We start from the raw sequence: 19,603 nt of genomic DNA on the forward strand, positions 1-19,603 counted from the left end.
GTTTGGGGCCATCATCTTTGTCTGAAATGGCTCTTAGACAAATGGAAAGGACAAGAGCTTGGGGCCCTTTTGTTTCTCTCTCTTAGGAGAAAAGCCAGGGGTCACAGTGAGTCAGGGGATTGTGGAGTGAGGGTGCGCTGTGCCTCCCAAAACTTACCTGTCGCTGCGGAAGTAGGGGAAGTTGAACTGGATCTTCCGTAAGGAGATGCTCTGAAACTGAAATGGGGAAACAAAGTCAGAGGCCACGAGGGCAGAGCACAGGAACCCATGGTCCCCAGGGAGGCTGAGTAGGTGTGCTACAAGAGGGATGCATCCAGAAGCAGGGAGGAAAGGTCCCCACAGGTGATTATTCTCAAGGGACCAAAAGTTCTCAAGCAAAAGCCCAGGTGTCTAAAGATCCCACTTCAACCAATCAACGAACCTGTCGTAGTCCCCCCCCCCCCCCCCCCCGGTTTTTCCAGACAGGGTTTCTCGGTACAGCTTTGGAGTCTGCCCTGGGATTCACTCTGTAGACCAGGCTGGCCTTGAACTCACGAGATCTGACTGCCTCTGCCTCCTTAATGCTGGGATTAAAGGTGTGTGCCACCACTGTCCAGCTGAAACCTAATTTTTAAAATGAGCTATTGAGTCCTGAGCTGGCCCGTCAGCCTCATCTATGCTTGGGGGTCTAGTCAGTTATGTGACTACAGGGAAGAAAAGAATTGGGACGCACAGTCTAGTGCACAGGTGACACATGCTTGACCCCGTGACTATTATTGCAACACATGATGTGGAATGAGCAAGGTCAGCCAACTCCTCCAGCCACATGACACTTGTAGCATGTGGTAGGCCAGCAGCCACCCTGTCTCAGCTCCCTGACTTGGCACACACAGCATTGCTATACTCTGAGGGACAGCTGGGTGTTTTGCTGGGACATACTGCACAGCTTTTTCACTTCAACTCCAAAAGGTCACATCAGGTTCTGAAATCGCATTAGGGACATCACAAAGGATTTTCCCAGATCTGCTGGACTTATACAGGAGGCCCATTGGAGGGATGCACACCCTGACCCACTGACCCTTACCTGAGGGAGGCCAGCTCCTACCACAGCACCACTGTGGATCATGGGGCCTTCTTTCCCCACAAAGAGCCCTGGGGATGGGGAGAAAGGAAGCACACAGTCAGCAGAGGGCCTCTGACCTCTCAACAACTACAAAGTGCAGGCAAGCGATAACTGACTATGGTAAAACTGAGCCAGGGCTGGAGAAAACAGTTCAGGCAGTGAAGCTCTTCCTGTACAACCTCAGCCCCAACAGAAAAACCCAGAAACAAGGAGTGCATCTGTCCCCCAGCACGGGGGCACTAGAGGCAGGACCCCTGGGGCTCCTTGGCCAGCAAGCCAAGCCTCACTGCAAAGTTTCAGGTCAGTGAGAGATCCTGTCTCAAAAAACAAGATGGGTAACTCCTCAAGAGTTGTAGTTTTGTTGTTTTTTACTCTGAGCTATACACACACACAGAGGCTAGGTCAAATTCCCTTCAAACAAGCTCCACTTGCTACAAGGGATAGTAGTTCTTATCTCCAAGTCCCAGTGCCAGGAAACCACAGCCTGTGGGTCAGGCCCACCCGACCTGTTTGTGCACAGCTGAGAACTAAGATCCACCCCCTTCTTATTTATTGACGGTGCTGGGAACCAAACCCAGAGCTTTGCACACACTGGGCAAGTGTTCCGCCATGGAGCTTCACTCCAGCCCTTCATCTGTTCATTTTTGGCTTCTGAAACAGCATCTTACTATGCAGCCATGGCTGGCCTCAAACTTGAAGCTAGTCTGTACCTTTGCCCCAGGAGTGCTGGGATTACAGTTATATGCCACTGTTAGGCACAGTTTAGTTTCACTGTTACATAGGGACTCATTACATTACCAAGACTGCTTTTTGTTTGTTTGCTTGTTTTGGGGTTGTTTTTGTTTTGGTTTGGTTTTTGGTTTTCCAAGACAGGGTTTCTCTAGGACAGCTTTGGCTGTCCTAGAACTCATTCTGTAGACCAGGCTGGTCTTGAACTCAGAAGTCTGCCTGTCTCTGCCTCCCTCGTGCTGGGATTAAAATCATGCAACAACCCTGCCCAGCAACCTGAAAATTCTTAAAGTGGGGAATTATTATTATTATTTTTGCTTTGTTTATAAGATTTTTATTATGTGCACAGCGTTCTGCCTGCATGTTTGCCTGCAGGCCAGAGGAGGACACCAGATCTCATTACAGATGGTTGCGAACTACCATTTGGTTGCTGGGAATTGAACTCAGAACCTCTGGAAGAGCAGCCAATGCTCTTAACCACTGAACCATCCCAGAGAATGAATTTAAAAAAAAAAAAAAAGGTTTTCACCATGTTAAGAATGGGGAACACTATCACAATGTAGGGAGTTAGGTCTCTGTATGGTTTCACAGTGGATGGTTTGAACAGGGGAAAATTAAATGAAGGGATAATCAACTTAGCTGTGATTAACATAACATTGATTATAATCATTATCAGTTTGGTAATTCATGTGTTAGCCTTCGAAAAGTGGCTTGATAACTGTGTCAAATATGAAAAACTAACTGCTAAGATACAATCCTTAGAAAGACCTGCTAATGAAATTAAGAAAAACATTCACACACAGAGTTAGAGCAGGACCTACCACACCATCGCACGATGAAACTGAAGAGGGGTGGCCCAAGGCCATTAGAAAACCAACCTCAATTTATTCAGTTACCACTCAAGAGTGACCACCAGGTGACATGCGTCCCCATCTGGATGGCAGTAATGCCAAAGCTGACCAACATCACCCCAAGATCAGCTCTGAACTACAAACTTCTCAGGACATTTCAAGGTGGCTAGCTGAGATGGTCAGATAAGCGCTGCACGTTCCCGTCATACTGAGACTGGAAATAGCGAGCTTTCCCAGGACTTGACCATTATCTCAATTTTTTTCAGGGTCCCCTTAAAGTGCTGTCACCCCTAAATAACAAAAAGTAATTTTAAGAACACAATGCTGACATTGGTTTTTGATCACTTGGTAGATTATGGATGTTATCATCACTTGGGGGGGGGGGTTAGTAGCAAATTATTACTAGTCATGGTAAGGGAGGAAACTAAACAAGGGAGGTTGATTTTCTTATGCTTCTCTGATCATTCAGGTTCTTACCTCAATATCTGGCTCCTGAGTTTTTACTGATAAAGAATAATTAGATATATGTTTCACTTGACCTCACTCTATACCGCAGGCTGTCCCTGAACTCACTCTGTACCCTGGACTGTCCCTGAACTCATTCTGTACCATCAGCAAGCTTTGAATTTATTTCCTGCCCCAACCTCTCAAGAAACAAGGATTACTTTACCTTTCTTTCTTTTTTTCCCTTTTTCTGAGACAGGTTCTTACAATGTATCACAAAGTGGCCTGGAACTATATAGCCCAGGCTACCTCCAATCCTGTAATCCTTCTATCTCAGAAGCTGGGATTCTGAAATGTGCATATTGTACATGATTCTACAAGTTCCTACACTATAGTCTTGATTTTCTCTCTTGGCCTGCAAAGGCTCAATCATTTGCCATCTGGCTATTTACATGAAACACGTGCTTACCCTGCCAGAGCCAACCCTACAAACCAAGACAGTTCCTCTTCAAAACTGAATGGTGCCTTCACTGAGTATCTAGGACTGAAAATATACTTACAGTGTCTGCATTTGAAAGCCCACAGACAAACCAGCCTGGGCTATATAATGAGACAGGGAGAGATTGAGGAGAGAGAAATCGAGGAAGGAGGGGAGGGAGAGAAAAGGAAGAGAAGTTAAGGCAGGGACCAAAGGAAACAAAATTGTGTGGGCATGAATTGTGTGGGCACTGTGTCTGAACCTGCGCTTCCCCAGCAGGCTCACATTTTGAAGCCCCCAGTGTGTAGTGCTGTTCTGAAGGCTGTGGAACCTCAGGATGTGGGGCCTGGCAGGCAGGTGGGTAACTTCGAGGTGGCCTTTCAAAGCTTATAGCCCAGCCTTGTTCCTACTTCCTGATGCCCACAACATACTCCCTCCATCATGGACTGTCCCTTGCCTTTCCAGCTAGGATGGACTGAAATCCTTCTGAAACTGTGAGCGAAAACAAACCCCTCCTCCCTTCAGTTGCTTCTGTCATGTACTGGGTAGCAGAGACAAGCAACTAATGCAAAGAGAAAGTACAAGTACCAGGTGTGAGCAGCCATAAGCCCACATCTAATCAACGCACAGGATGCCTTCAACACGTGATGGCAAGAGTAGAAAGCCTCCCCTCACCTCCAGCCACGCTGAACAGCACCCCAAAGACTTTGCAGAGCAGGGTCCGGAGCCGGACAATTCCCGGCACCTTCACACCATTCAGATAGCACTTGATCTCAGGGATTCCAGAACCTGCTGCCACTGGCTGTTGGGGAAGGAGACACACAAATGAATGAAAACCCACTCTGCAGCTTACACTCACCAAACCAGAAAACTAAGCAGAGACATCCACTGTCTTCCTTACCAGCATCTGCTCCCTGAGGACTTGTTCAGTTATAGACGCTGGATTCCAGCCTGACCCCTGACTCAGCATTCTAATGGGTTCCTGTACATGGAGTCTGACATGGGACCCTTCAATATCATTGAAGACCCGCCTTCCAAGATTCTGATCTACACATCGGTAAACCACTCTGCAGGGAATCCCAAGGTCATGAGGATGAAGAGCATCTTTCCCATCCATACATTCCTCACTAATCTCCCCAAACACCGCAGGCTTTACTTATAGAAAGATCTCCAGGTGAAATGTAGATAATTTCTGCAAAATCTTACAAGCCTCATGTACCTGTTTTCCAACATGTAGTTGAAGAACAGTAAGTACACAGATCTAGCTTGCCTGGTCTACAGAGTGAACTTAAAAAAAAAAAAAAAAAGACACAGTGTTCACAGTCAGTCAATTTCCAAACCACCTTACCTCTATCAAGACAAGAAGGCTTGCCAGGAAGACAAAGGTCAAGTTAAAACCCAGGAGTTCAAGGAGGGACAGGGCAAGGCAGCCTTTCTGACTGCATTCCTCCACCGCTACAGAGGCTGAGTCAAGGAAAAGGGCTCTCAGCCATGTGCCCATAATCACGTGAGATGGGGTGGCCACGACAACAGCTCAGTGCATGTCTCCCAGTGCTCCACGTGCAGTAACTTTTAAACGTTTTGTGTGTGTGTGTGTGTGTGTGTGTGTGTGTGTGTGTGAGCAAGTGTATGTGCACTTGTGTGCAGGTACCCAAAGAAGCCAGGTGATGTTGGATCCTTGGAGCTGGACTTATAGGTGGTGGTGAGCTTGTGAGATTATGGGTGCTGGGAATGAAACTCTGGACTTCTGGAAGAGCAGCAAGTGCTCCTAAATGCTGAGCCATCTCTCCAGCCCTGTACCAACCATGTTAGCTGGGTGTGGCAGTGCATATCTTTAGTCCAAACAAAGGCAGATGGGTCTCTGTGAGTCCAAAGTCAGGCTGGTCTACATAGGCACATTCCAGGTCAGACAGGGCTAAGTGAGACCTTGTCCCAAAATAAACTAACAAACAAACAAACAAACAAAAAAAAAAGTTAATTTTGGGAGCTGGTCAAACAGCTCTGTGGGTAAAGGTACTTGGTGCCAAGGCGAACAGCCTGTGTTTGATCCCTGAGACCCATACAGTGGAAGAAGATGACAACTTGTCCTTTGATATCCATATACAGTGGCATCTTTACATCCAGCCCCGTACACAAAATAAATTAGAAACTTTAAGATTATGGAATTCCCCACCCCAGACATTACAAAAGTGACCAACACCTCCCGAAGCCCAGCTTGAACAAACCAACATTACCTCCTATGTGACTTCGGCTATCACTAAAAATAAAGCTATCCCATTCAAAACTTCTTTTTCCTCCCTCCCACTCAAGGGACACCAATAGCCTGAAACAACTGGGCCCCACTTGCCGAGTACCTCGTGTCCCTACAACCCTCTACTGTACCATCACACAGAATCCCTCAGTGCGACACTGCCTGAGAATGAGCCATGTTGGTGCACACAGCTGTGGCTTGTTTAGTTTCACTTCTGCATACAATTACAGTGTATGAGTGAACCATAACTTCTCCATTCCCTCATTCGGTGATTCAAACGTCTGCCGCCATAAAGCTGTCACGAAAGCTGCCTTTAATGTATCTAAAGCCCACATCTGAGAAGGAATTTAAAAGCCCCAACAAAGGAATGTGAATGCTCCTGTTTCTTGCTAGAGCTTCCTGGCCATTCCATGTCTTCCTCTGGGAACTCCTTGGGTGGTTTGACTGTGTTCTGATATGATGGAGGCATTCTTCTGGATGTGTGGAATTGAGCTGTCAGTCTGTCCATCTCTCTCATGGTACTACGGATCACTAAGAAGGTTTTGTAGGTGCTACACGAGTGTTCTACTATGTTACAGCCCCAGTCCTCTGTTGTTTTTCATTTTGAGACATGGTCTACATAGCCCAGGCTGGCCTAGGACTCACTTCAGAGCCCAGGCTGGCCTGGGACTTGCACAGCTCCTGCCTCAGCCTCCCCAGTAGCTAAGATTACAGTGTGCACCAAGAGGCCTAGCTTTGTTTCTTAAATGCAGTGAAAGCCTATCTTGGGCTGAGAACTCAGACTTCCCTTTACTTACAGCATTTGCTTATTGTTGTTTGGGGGTTTCTTATTTGATTCATAAATGGAGTGTTTAATGATAAATGAAGTAGTAAATGTGGTCAAGTTTTAAGATCAAGGACTAAGATAATGTCTTTGCCTCCAACCTGTGCCTCTGAAGTTTTAAGAACTTATGCCTGTCAACATTCAGAGAGATGGTACAGAATCCCAGCATTTGGGAGGCTGAGGCAGGTCTATCACAAGTCCCAAGCCAGCCTCTGCCTTACAAAGAGTCTGAGGCTAGCCTGAGCTACAAGAGACCCTATTTCAAAAACACCACTAAACTACAAGATAACATGGCCGCAATCTATCCAGAATTTAACTCTATGAGTAGGAGGGATCTACAATTTCCCATGTGGACAGTGACTGCTAATGCCCAGCACCCTTTACTGAACAATGCAGGCCTTCCCCACTGACTGTTACACTGACTGCCAGTGACATTTCAACACGTGTAGACTGAGCTCTGCTTCTCTAGCTGGTGTTCCCGTACCGACAGCTTACATCTGCACATGGCAACATCTTGTTCTCTTGTCCTGACAACAGTAGGATCTGTCTGCCTCCTAGTTATTCAAACTATCTCGATGACCTTGGCCCTTTATTCTTTCGGACTGCTGTAAGAAGAGCAAGGCCGAGTTCTTTGAGGAATTCTAGGGAGTTCTGATCAGAACACTGAATGCATGCATGGCCTTGGGAGCAAAGACATCTCTGGGCATTTGTGTCTTACCTACCCAGTGTATTAACATCCCAATTAAAGCCTTCCTTTCTTAGCTGGGTACACTAGTGTACACCTTTAATTCTACCATCTGGGAGGCAGAGGCAATGGCAGAGGCAGAAGCAGGTGGATCTCTAAGTTTGAGGCAACCTGGTCTACATAGCGAGTTCTGGTACAACCAAGACTATATCATGGGACACTGTCTCAAAAAAATGATCTTGCTTTCCTGCCCTTTAGTGATGATTTAAAACCTCTTGGCAGAATGGCCTTTCAAATACCACATTCACTGTTACAGCAAGACTCAAGAATCCTGGGGCCTGAAACAATGGAGCCATAGAAAGGATACAGGTTTGAACCACTCCGAACTTGAGTTGGGTGAAGAGCCGAACAGAGAAGTCCACAAAGAGACCCACCTGCGAAGAGAAGAGGCGGTCACACATCTTTATCTCTCCCCTAAGAGCCTCACCCTCCCTCATTGCATCCCTCAGCGCACCAGTAACAATGGGGGTTGTGAACTCTGGTCTGGTCACAGATCTGCCCCAGCCTGGCCCCTCTGCCTTTCCAAAGAAAGAGGAGGTGAAGCAGAGTGAAAAACGATGGCACAGGACAAGACAGGAAGAGTCTTCCTTTGGTTGAGAGGGTAAGGTTGAGTGACCTGGGAAGCCATTTGGCAATTTCCACAGGAGGATTCAAAAGAATAGCCAGATGTCTTCGGTGGTGTCTAGCTGGACAAGCATATCGCTTAGAATGCTACTTTAGAGGACATTTCCTTGGGCGTGTGGGTGGTCTGGGATTCTCATTAGGGAATAAGAAAAGTCATTCTCTTGACTGAGGACCAGTATCAGTCGCTGGCTACCTGAGAACTATATGCCACTATTGTACTGCAGAGTCTAAGGGATGCCCAGGAACCTTCTAATATGGGAGAGTGGGATCAAAGCTTCTTGCTTAACTCTGGCCTCCCTCCAGCTAATGCCTAGAAGCCTTTTAAGTGAAGCCGAAAGTGGAGACAGATCAAAGGGCGAGAGAGGAGCTAGGGCTGCATCGGCTACATAAAAGAGGAGGCTGCCTTCTTAGCACCTAAGGGGATGAGGATACTGATGAGGCAGTTAGGAGGAAAAACTCCCTCTTACATGCAAATGATGCTTACTACAGGAAGAGCCACAACCAGAAACACACGGGACAGGTGCTTTTGTTCTTAGTCCCCGTCCCCGCCACACACACTGAAATTACATAAAACAACTAAACCAACACAATTTCATCCCCCTTGATGCCCTTAGAATATTAGCAAACAGGCTCCCAACTGTGTTACTGCCACTAGATGTTCCTTGGAAATTTAGAACAGTAAAAATCTCATGGGTACCATGTGAATGGAAACTGGGTGTCCCTTACGGCTGTGTGACATGAAACGTGTATATTACCTAGGTGTGTCATGGAGAGTTAAGCCCAAGACTTGTGGCCAAGTCCTAAGAAAGGTGGTAACAAGGCTAAGCCCCTCTGCCATTTTCCGGACAGATGTGGCATGTGTCTTCCTGCTGGGCGCTGACTCTTCCAGCTTCTCTTCTTTGGTGTTAGTGATGTTAAGTTTGTAGTTATGGCTCCAGACATAATTGCTACCATCACCTCTGGTGATACGAACAGCTTTCCCTGTCTGTGATCCATCTGTGAACCTGAGGAGCCCAGGTGCCCTGTTTATCCTGTCATGCCCCTTCACCTCCTATGCCAACTCAATGTGAGCAGGCCAGTGTGACCTCAACATCCTCCATCTGCTGTGCATTACCTGCCATCAGGAAGAAGGACTGACTGACTTAGCAGGCACGGGTCACGCTCTATACTCACATGACAGTCATGCTCTATAATCATACGACAGACATTAAGCACTGACCAAGGAAGCCCTGAGTGCTTGGATAGCCAGTGACTCATTTTTATAGTTCAAAGCAAAAGCAAAAGCAATGTGAAAAAGCAGGCCAGGAGAATTAACTTTCAAAAGAACAAGGGAAAAGGTAGCCTTAAACAGAGTGACAACTATCCCAATGCTACAAATGTTACAATGACAAATGACAAAGGCCATTCACCAGGCAAGGCTTCCCTCCAATCTGATCCCCCAACCCCAACCCACCATTTCCCCACATCCCACTGCTCACCAGCCCAGTGCAGATGCCAATGGCAAACACCACCAGCCATTTCACCGCCTCGTGTCTTCGCCCTTTCTGTTAACAAGGGAAAAGAAAAGCTGCATTTGTGACAGCGAAAGATGCATTTTGCTAACTGGCTCTGGACAAATCTACAGAAGACAGCAAGCATGGTGAGGGACAACCTCAGGTGCCTCACAAAGACACTGATGAACCTTATAGGGCTCAGCTGGGTAGGCTGACTGGGGTACACTGGATGGCAGGAGGAAGTCTAGGGATTTTGTATGTATGGGTGGGACAGGCATGTGCCACCACACGTGTGCGTGTGTGCGTGCGTGCGTGCGTGCGTGCGTGCGTGTGTGTGTGTGTGTGTGTGTGTGTTCTCTCCGTTCACCATCTGGGTCCTGGGGATCAAATGCAGGTTATCAGGCTGGGCAGCAGGAGCCTTTTCCTGCTGAGACATCTCAGCAGCAGGGTCTAGGGATTTAAACGCCACTCTTCCACAAAAAGGCTTAAAGAAAAAAGAAAAAGGACACTTATTGGGTCACATGAGGACAAAAAATAAGCTATTGAGACCTCTTCAGTCCTAAGAGATCAAGAGCTGTGGGCTCACCTTATTATCCATGGTCTCCAATACCTCCAGGTAAGGGTCATTGATGCAGCGGTCATAGTCCAGACTCTAAAAGGACACGACAGTGATAATGGCATCCACAGAAGAACTGGCAAAAACCTAACACAAGAAAAGCTCTAGTTCTCTCCTGCTCAGCAGGAGAGGGGGGCATCCACGTGTCAGGGAAGGCTTCGTGTAAACGCAGACTCTGACCCTGTGGCAGATGGCTTCCGAATCTCTTCATGAATGGATCTCTGAGTGAGCCACATATGCAGTGAGACCCAGCGCACAGCTTCTGGAGAGCACTCACGCTCAGGAGAAAGCTTGCCCTGGGAAGTAACGACAGTGGTAGGGTTGGGTACATAAGGCCCTCTGTCCCAGGCCAGCACTGGGAAAAAGGAAAAGACAGATTTTCTTGCCCAACTTCAATCCTTAAATGTGAACAAACTTTCAGTCAGCCAGAACCAAGTTAACCCAGATCAACTAATTCTACTTCTCTCTATAGGTGGCTTCCATGAAAAGGAGGTTAGGCACAAGGCAGACCCAGATGGGCTCTATTTTTAAAAGCAACCTCTTATTTAGTCAGAAGAGGCACAGATTCAGCCCAGCTCCTCTAATTCCTACACCTCAGGCAGCATCCCTTCAGCATGCTCCAGAGATCACAGACACCTACGGATAGTGCACACATGTGCCAGGGACAGTTTGAGCGACATCCAGAGGAAGGGACTTCATTTCTAGGTCTTGTGAGAGAAGCAGCAGTGTCTCAACAAAAGAAAAGTCCAGTCTCTGCTTTCCCTCCCTGTAACGATCTCCACTGCCACATCAGCTAATAAGCAAGCTGGACACTGGCCTGTGGCCTTACTTCTAGGCATAAGTTCCAAGCCAGCCAAATTAAGGTGTGATGTATAATAATTTAATCCATCCGTGACTGCTGGGAGCAGATGAGTGGGAAATCAGTTATCATACATCTTAGGACCGGTAGCCATCAAACCATTATAGTATGTCTTTATCACCAGATATGGAGAAATGATAAAAAAAAAAAAAAAAAAGCAAGATGTAAGGGCTAGAGAGATAGCTAAGCAGTTAAGAGCACTGCTGCTCTCGCAGAAGACCTGAGCTCAACTCCCAGCATCCATATCAGGTAGCTAATTGGCACTACTCTCATGAACACAAATCCATACGTACATACTCTCATGTACATATACACATACTTTCATGTACACAAATCCATACTTACACATATACATATAATTTTTATTTTTTATGTAAAAAATCTTTTGATTAACTTCATTTTGCCATATATATATATATATATATGTATATATATATATATATATACACACACACACATATATGCATGTGCGCACGTGTGTGTGTGTGTGTGTGTGTGTGTGTGTGTGTGCAAGCTCTCCCATGTATGTGACTGTAGATGTCCAAAGTGTTGGGTCCCCTGGAACCAGAGTTTCAGATGTTGTGAGCCATCAAGAGAGTACTCAAAGCAGAACTTATGTCTTCTGTAAGACAAACCACTGAGCCAGCTCTTCAGCTCCATATATATAATTAAAAAGAAAATGTTTTAAAGCAAGATGCAAGCCAGGTGTGGGGACACATGCCTTTAATCCTAGCACCTGAGAGAGAGGCAGGCCTCTGAGCTTACATTGTGAGTTCTAGTCTATTTGGGGCTACAAAATGAGATTCTCTCAAAAAACAAAACAGAAAAAGCAAGATGAAGAATAAAATGTATAATCAAAGGCCAGGTATGTAGCCTAGAGCTATGTAGACAAATTATCCAGCGCCACAAAAACAAAATGTATAACACAATCCCATTTTGATTTAACAAAATTAGACTTACTATATCAGAAAGTAGTGTTTTGGACAATCACATCTGGGTATAGAAATTCTCTTCTGGTGTGCATCTTTTATTTTTCTCTTAAGACAGGATCTTATGCAGCCCTGGATGGCCTCAGACTTACTATGTAGCCAAAGATGACCCTGAACTTCTGATCCTCCTGTCTCCCTGTGCCAAGGGCAGGGATCACAGGTGTGCAACATCATGCCTGGTTTAGGCAGTGCTGGGGATGGAGTCCAGGTCTTGATGCACGCTATACAATCATTCGACTTTGTAAACACTATGCCTATGATTAATTTTTATGTTTAATAAGATAATCAGTGGGACCTGGAGTGATGGCTCAGCTGTTAAGAGCACTTGCTGCTCTTCCAGAAGACTCAAGTTTGATTCTCAGCATTCACACGGTGGCTCTCAAATGCTAGTAACTCCAGTTCTAGGGGACCTGACACCCTCTTCTGGCCTTAGTAGGCATCTGCATTCATGTGTGCCTACCCACACGCAACCCACACACATTAATAAAATCTTTAAAAAAATAACCCTTTTCTGATTAACAAATAAGCACAACACAGGAAGAAAATCATCAAGGAAAGGGGATGAATTCACAAGAGACTAAACATATATACAGATTCATGCACACATGACCTCAACAACTCTTACAAAGGAAAACATTTAACTGGCATGGCTCACTTACAGTTCAGGAATTCAGTCCATTATCATCATCGAGGGACATGGTGGCAACAGGAAGTGGTCTGAGATACTGGGCATGGCTTGAGCATATACGAGACCTCAAAGCCTGCCTCCACAGTGACACATTTCTTCCAACAAGAACACACTCACTCCAACAAAGCCACGCCTCCCAATAGTGCCATTATTCATGAGCTTATGGGGGCTGATTGCATTCAAATTACCACACACACTCTTTAGGAAAGTCAATTAGGGTAACTACTCTCTTGGAACAAACAGGAAAATAAAGATGTTGTAATCTATCAGTCTCTTTTTGTGCTACAGTGAAATACATAAGAGGTCTTTCTCCTATCACTGAACCAACTCTTTCAGACCCTTGGATTCCTGGAGTATGAAGAATGCCTTCTATATGCTATTACAATGGCTGGGCTAAGAGCTGTGCCCCTAAAAAAGAACCAGGATGTAGCTGGCTACCACATAGTCTGAGACATGATTACAAAGTTCAACTTGCATCTACCTATGATACCACACTCAGAAGAGTTTAGGGCCAACCTGTACTGCACGGCAAGGCAAGACAATGTTTTGCTTAGTTTTCTATTTTTCTCCCTATCCTTCCTCCTTTTGTTGTACTGGGATCAAACCCAGGACTTTGCACATGCTAGAAAAGTGTTCAACCCCTGAGATACATTCCAGGCCCTGGGACACTGTGTCTCAAAGAGAAAACAAGAAGGCGGGGAGAGAAAGTTTTGTTTTCTAACCTCTGACCTCCAGGAGAAGAAGAGCTAAAGACTACGCTGCTCACCAATGGCCAAGGACGCCATCACAACCTATGTTAACATGAAGGTGCTGGAAGGGTGGCTTCCCAGGGGACAGCATGGAAGCTTCCAACATCTCACCTACACACCTTCTACCTGCCTGTACATCTATACCTTTTATTATACCCCTTATTAATAAACAAGTTGCCCAAAACCACTGTTTCCCTGAGATCTATGCATGTCTCTACAAAAATAATCAGACTTGGGCAGCAGAACAACCTATCCCTTTCTTTCTTTCTTTTTTTTCTTTTTCTTTTTTTTTTTTTTTTTTTTTTTTTTGAGATAGGATCTCACTATGTTGCTCTGGCTGTTCTGGAACTCACTCTGTACACCAAGCTGGTCTCAACTCACAGAGATCCACCTGCCTCTGCCTCCCAAGTTCTGAGAATCCTACCACTTTCAATAGACATCTGAAGAGAGTCAGTGATGTGGACCCCTCAACCTGTAGGCTCTGTTGCTGCCTCCCTGTGGCCAGCCACTGTCTGCTGGAGAACTCCTTAATGTGTGGGTAAATAAGCCTCATGTATCTGGAACCAAAAATGGAGCACAGAGTTGGGTGACAAGAGGAAGCGCTTCCGCTGAAGCCTCTGTCTACCTAAGGGCAGAGGCACCACAGGACAGTCAACAAAATATGGGAATCCCTCTCCAGACCCATCAACAGGGGAAGATGATGGAGCCTGAATCACAAGGCAGGACGAAGATCTAGCAGATAGCCCAAACTTTGTCCCAGACAAAGTCTGTTTGTTCTTTAAACTCTCTCATGTCTCCCCTAAAGCCCATGTAAAATCCAATGAAGTTGCCTTTATTTTAAATGTCACATTTAAAACAAATTAAAACCAAGTACTCTCTTCTGAAGGTACCTATCTATACCCATCTTGCCCCTCCCCTAAGGAGAAAGTGGCTATCTTATCTACCTCTCCTGCTGTGCCTAGCTCACAGTTTGTACCTGCCTTCTCCTTTTGATCTAGTCAGGGCTAGTTTATTTCCCTCCAAGGAGGAAAGGGAATGGGCTCCACAAACAAGTTTCAGTTGTCCAAAAGAAGCAAATCTACAGAGGCATAAAGATGAATGGCTGCTTTAAACTGGGTGTGGCGCTAATCCAAACAGATTGCTGGAATGGAGGGCATCTAAGGCTTCAGAGAGTGACTCTGTCTTTAAAAAAGCTGGCTATAGTAGTGGCACTTGCCTTTGATTCCCAGCACTCAGGAGGCAGAGGCAGGCAGATCTCCAAGTTTGAGACCAACATGGTCTACAGAGTGAGTTCCAGGACAGCCAGGGCTGGATACAGAGAAACCCTGTCTTGAAAGACAATACAAAACAACACAAAAGCTGTCTAGATGGCTCAGTGAGTAACACATGGAAAACTGAGTCCACAAAATTGTTGTCTGACCTCCATATGTGATCCTCAAAGCACAGCACCTCCTCTTAACAATAACATTAGCTCTTATTTTTTACATGTCTGAGTGTTTTGCCTGAATGTATGTATGTATACCACATGCATACCTATTTCCCACAGAAGCCAGAACGGAACATTAGATTCCCATGGAACTGGAGCTACAGACCGTTGTGAGCCACCATGTGGGTGCTGGCAATCAAACCCAGGATCCCTGAAAAAGTGCTCTTAACTACTGATGAGCCATCTCTCCAGCCCCCTCATAATAAATTTTAAAATTAAAAAAAAAAAAAAAGGTGTCATACTTCCCCATCCCCAAATAAATAAAAAGGCTGCTCAGAGTCAGGGGCAAGAGGAATGATCTTCAGTGATTATTAATGAGTGTGGGTTTCCTTCTGGGATGAAGATGCACTAAAACTGACTGGTGACAGTTGTATACTCCATAGACACACTAAGAACCATATGGCATGATCTACTTACTTACTTACTTACTTATTTATTGGTTTTTCAAGACAGGGTTTCTCTGTGTAACAGCCCTGGCTGTCCTGGAACTCACTCTGTAGAGCAGGCTGGCCTCAAATTCAGAGATCCACCTGCCTCTGCCTCTGCCTCTGGGATTAAAGGCATGTGCCAACACGCCCATCTGGAATGATCTACTTTTACTGGATGAACTTCATAATCTGTGCCTGAACACCGCAGTCGAGCTGCTGAAGGAGGTTAGAAACAACGGCAACACCAGGGAACCTCATCTGGTACACGTGTACCAGGGAATCTATGACCTTACCCACCAGAGCCTGTTCTCCTCCACTGGGACTCACCTTTTATTTCTGCTATAAACACTCTTCTTTGGTTTGGGAAATGAGCAACTTCCCCACCCCTCACCTCCACAGTTGAAACCTTTAACATTTTATTTTAATTATTTTCATTCATGTACATAATGTATTTTAATGACATTCATTTCCCCATTATCTTCTCTTATTCCCTAGTAAGTTTTTTCTTGCTGTTTGTGGTTATGAACAGAAAGCTTAAGGCCAGCCTGGGCTATATGAAACATTAAATATATACATTGTTGTATATATATATATTCAATATATTTATATATATTTAATAGAGAGTTATAGGTTTTTGTCTTTTTCTTTTCTGGGTTGATAGAAATGTGCCACTACATGCAACATTTCAACAGAAGAGTTTTCTAGTTAACTCTTAAGATGCAAGCTGAGCAGACTTTCCTATTTAAGGGTCAGATTGGATTTGTTCTTGCAAATCCACAAGCTCATATGTAGAGATGGCTAATTAGGAAATATGAAAGATTCACCTGAAAAAACATTTACCCACAAAACTCATTGCAAGCATGCTATCAACCTTGGGCAAGTACGCTATAAGTAGGAGTGAGAGAGTCTTGGTAAGGATAGGGTTAATGGAGCAGCCTTTGTGGGTTCCCAGACAGGGTCTTCCCCACTCAGCCTTCCAAGTCCAGCGCTGGACTAAAGGGGCACCACAACACTGTGGCCCCACACTCTTAAAAGTTCCATATCTGAGACTGGAAACTATCATCAATAGGTTAGAATGAGCCAGGAGGTCATGGTGCCCACTTTTAATCCCAGCACTCAGGAGGCAGAGACAGCCACATATCTGTGAGTTCCAGGCCAGCCTGGTCTTACACAGAGAAACCCTGTCTTGAAAAACTGGGGAAAAATAAAACAAAAAAACAAAAACAAAGGTCAGAATTGAGAAGTAAGGTCTCCTAACAGCTCAGGTGCAACAGAGTAAAGAGCTTTGACCCTGTGATAAAAGTTAAATGGCAAATACACTCTGTATCCAGGCAGAACTGTAATGCACTAACACCAGACCTTGTGTGGGGGATTAAATGAGAAAAGGACTTGCTAGGCAGCATTTCTCAGATCCGTTATCTCTTCCCCCTCACACCTTGGGGCAGAAGGTCAAAGAGCATCTCTGGTTGGAAGTCTGAAGTGGCCAGGCCTCTCACTCCTTCAGTTACCCAAGTCAGCATGCAAATACCTCACCTCATAGTCTTTCCTTGGAAGGATCTCATCCTCCTCTTCCTGTGTCTCCCCAAGGATGGTCTGGAAAAAGAGAGTCACAGGATGGAGTCCTTTTTGCTGGTCAAGGGTGGAAGGAGGGAAGTAACGCTAAAATCTAAGTCAGCTGGAGCTTTCACCAAAGAGGAACAAAATTTAAAAAACACATTTGGGATGGGTATTTGGTCACTAGCTGGGACCTACAATTCTATTGCTTGACACCCCCACCCCCACCCCGGTCATAACGCTCACCTTCAGGACACCTGAAAGATGTCAGATGGCAGCTTAGTGAGGAGAAAATTTGGGTTTCATCTGACAATAGACCAAATATGAAATCAGAGGGTACGCGTCAACTCTGAGAACACAACTCAAGTTTTCCCAGGCTGCTTTGCAGGGGGAAGCTGGATCATCAGCGTGACCCAGAAAGAGTGAAGAATAGGATGCGAAACGGCTGGAGAAACTACACCGGCTGCACGAGCGTCAAGTCTTGCGACAGGGCTCATTCTGAAAATTCATTCAAAACTCCTTTCGGATGGAAATAAAAGGAAGCACGCGCGGCATCAACCCAAGCTGGCCGAGATCCTCTCTCCTCGGTCTCCAGAAAGAGCTTACGAGAAAAGAACTCTGACTTGGGCACCCGAAGAAAGGCGGATGCTTTGCAGAGCCTAGGCGGCGGTCCCGGGCCCCACCCGCAGCCACCTGCCGGCGCAGTTCGGCTCGGCCCCACCCCCGGCAACGCCTCTTGTCATCCCTTAGCAACTGCCCCCTCCCCAGCCCCGCCGCCGCTCACCAGCTCCTCGGGGGTGCGGCTCTCACGTTCACCGCAGCAGCAGCACCACCTGCAGCAGCAGCACACAGACCCCCTGCATCCCGCCATCTTCCTCCTTTCCTGCCACTCCGGACCCCCTAAGCCAACCCCCCTCCCACCCGGGATCTGCGCCTCACGTGACTGGCCCCGGGAGGGTCACGTGGCCCTCTCGAGCTTTGGGACGCGAGGCAGGGAGTGGCTGCAGACGGGTGGGGCGAGAGCTCGCGTCACACGACGCAGTAGCGCGCCGGCTTCCCAAGAGATCGCCGGGCGCGGCCATGTTGGGGGCGGGACTTCCTGTCGCCGCCTTCTATGGCTTCCGGCTGCCACTTGTTCTGTTTCCCTTGGCAACCGGTGGCTGCGCCCCGCCTCCTCCGCATGTGCTAGGGTGATGGCGCCGCAACCGCCGAGGTTCTGACAGGACGGTGAGTGTGGCTCGGAGGCTTGGGGCGCCGTGGAGGAATTCACCCGAGTCGAGAATGTCTCATTTCGTCACCCACCGATGGCGAGGCCTCCTTGTGGGCGGGCAGCTGGGGGCTGGCCCGTCCTGCCTCTGCTCTTGAAGGCTCCGGCCGCTCCTCCAGCCTAAAGAACCCCTAGTGGCTGTCACCCCAGCCTCCTACCTGCACGAAGGCATCCCAAGCTTAAAAGAGGCCTGGGTCTGGGGCCGTGATCCAGCCTCCGGAGCCGTCCAGACCTGTGACCCACTGACCAGGTGACCCGATTCCCGTCCCTCAGGCCACCCAGCGCCAAGGTGGTTGTCAGCCATAGTGTCTGTCGAGCTCTGTTATCGATCGATCGATTGATCGATCTCGTTTGTTTTGTTTTGTTTTGTTTTTCGAGAATGGGTTTCTCTATGTAGCCCTGGATGTCCTGGAACTCACTCTCTCTATCTGTAGACCAGGCTGACCTCGAACTCAAGAGATTCGCTTGCCTTTGCCTCCTGAGCACTGGGATTAAATGTGTGCGCCCTGGTGCCAGGCTGCCAGTTTCTTAAAACCTGCCGCCCTGACAGGATCCAGAAGGAGTGGTGGACTACTGGCCTTCTTGCCCAGGAGCCCACGATGCCCTACTGTTCACATATGTCCATCGCAACAGTTTTGGGAGTGGTGGGCTCACTATTTGGCACAATCTAAGTGATCAGTAGGTGGCAGATAGGCATTTTGAGACCATTAGGTTTCAATGAGTACTGGCTGTTACTACTCTGCCGGGCACTGGGGATGCCAGGAACAGGATCCCTGGTCCTGGACCAACAGCTGAAGGGTAAACAAAACAGACTTGTTAGACCACAAGTGGTGAGTTGTGGGATCCCAGCTAATAATGGATAGTTGGTAGGTGCTGGTCGAAATTTGGCATGTATTAGAAATGCTCAAATCTTGGAGCTGTATGAGTCAGCTCAGCAGGAATTTTTTCCACCTTAAGAATGAGGCATCTCCCTTGGATATAGAAGAAAGAGGTCTTGACTGACGTGCAAGGTTAGCTTTTTTCTCACTCTCCATGAGAACCTTGCAGTTTTGGTTCAGAACAAAACTGGCATAAATAGATAGGGGATAGCGTTGGCACTGAGTAGGGGCAGAGTTTTTAGTCTGGAATGGGCTCCTTGACCTGTGTTCTGTGCCTTAGGAGAAGAAGGAGCCGTGGATTTCTTCCAGTGCTTGAGGCTAAGACCCAAAATAGTACATTGGCTTAGAGGTGGAAGTTTCTGTGAAGGAATGAACCTGGCTTGGCTTCCTCTGTTGCTCCGTGTCACCACACAGATGTCCACCATTGTGTGTTTGCCCATTCCTGTGCAGTAGTCGTGTTGGCTTTACTTTCTGGTGTTTGCTATTTCCGGACCAGACTCTCTGCACTGTTAGCAAGGCTGTGACTGCTGTGACAGGATCCCGCATGTG

General features: G+C 46.8%; 1 protein-coding gene across 2 annotated transcripts in view; it reads right to left on the minus strand.

Annotated features, from left to right (window-relative positions):
- Clcn6 (chloride voltage-gated channel 6) overlaps positions 1-17,943 on the minus strand; it is a 30,851-nt gene extending 12,908 nt beyond the window's left edge. The window contains exons 1-9 of one of the 2 annotated variants that reach the window (XR_007833621.1): positions 17,694-17,943; positions 16,889-16,948; positions 10,127-10,192; positions 9,526-9,591; positions 7,731-7,797; positions 4,953-5,059; positions 4,280-4,406; positions 1,064-1,131; positions 158-216 (exon numbers count right to left, since the gene is read on the minus strand). Coding sequence is in view for 1 of the 2 variants with exons in the window: in XM_051173451.1 (XP_051029408.1) it covers positions 158-216; positions 1,064-1,131; positions 4,280-4,406; positions 4,953-5,059; positions 7,731-7,797; positions 9,526-9,591; positions 10,127-10,192; positions 16,889-16,948; positions 17,694-17,780 (707 nt within the window). In the remaining variant the exon portion in view is untranslated. The remainder of the gene's footprint in view (positions 1-157; positions 217-1,063; positions 1,132-4,279; positions 4,407-4,952; positions 5,060-7,730; positions 7,798-9,525; positions 9,592-10,126; positions 10,193-16,888; positions 16,949-17,693) is intronic. The other variant, XM_051173451.1, reaches the window with a different exon arrangement.
- Positions 17,944-19,603: the final 1,660 nt, after the last annotated feature.

This window comes from Phodopus roborovskii, unplaced genomic scaffold, assembly GCF_943737965.1.
Source record: "Phodopus roborovskii unplaced genomic scaffold, PHOROB, whole genome shotgun sequence".
NCBI classification, from domain to species: Eukaryota; Metazoa; Chordata; class Mammalia; order Rodentia; family Cricetidae; genus Phodopus; species Phodopus roborovskii.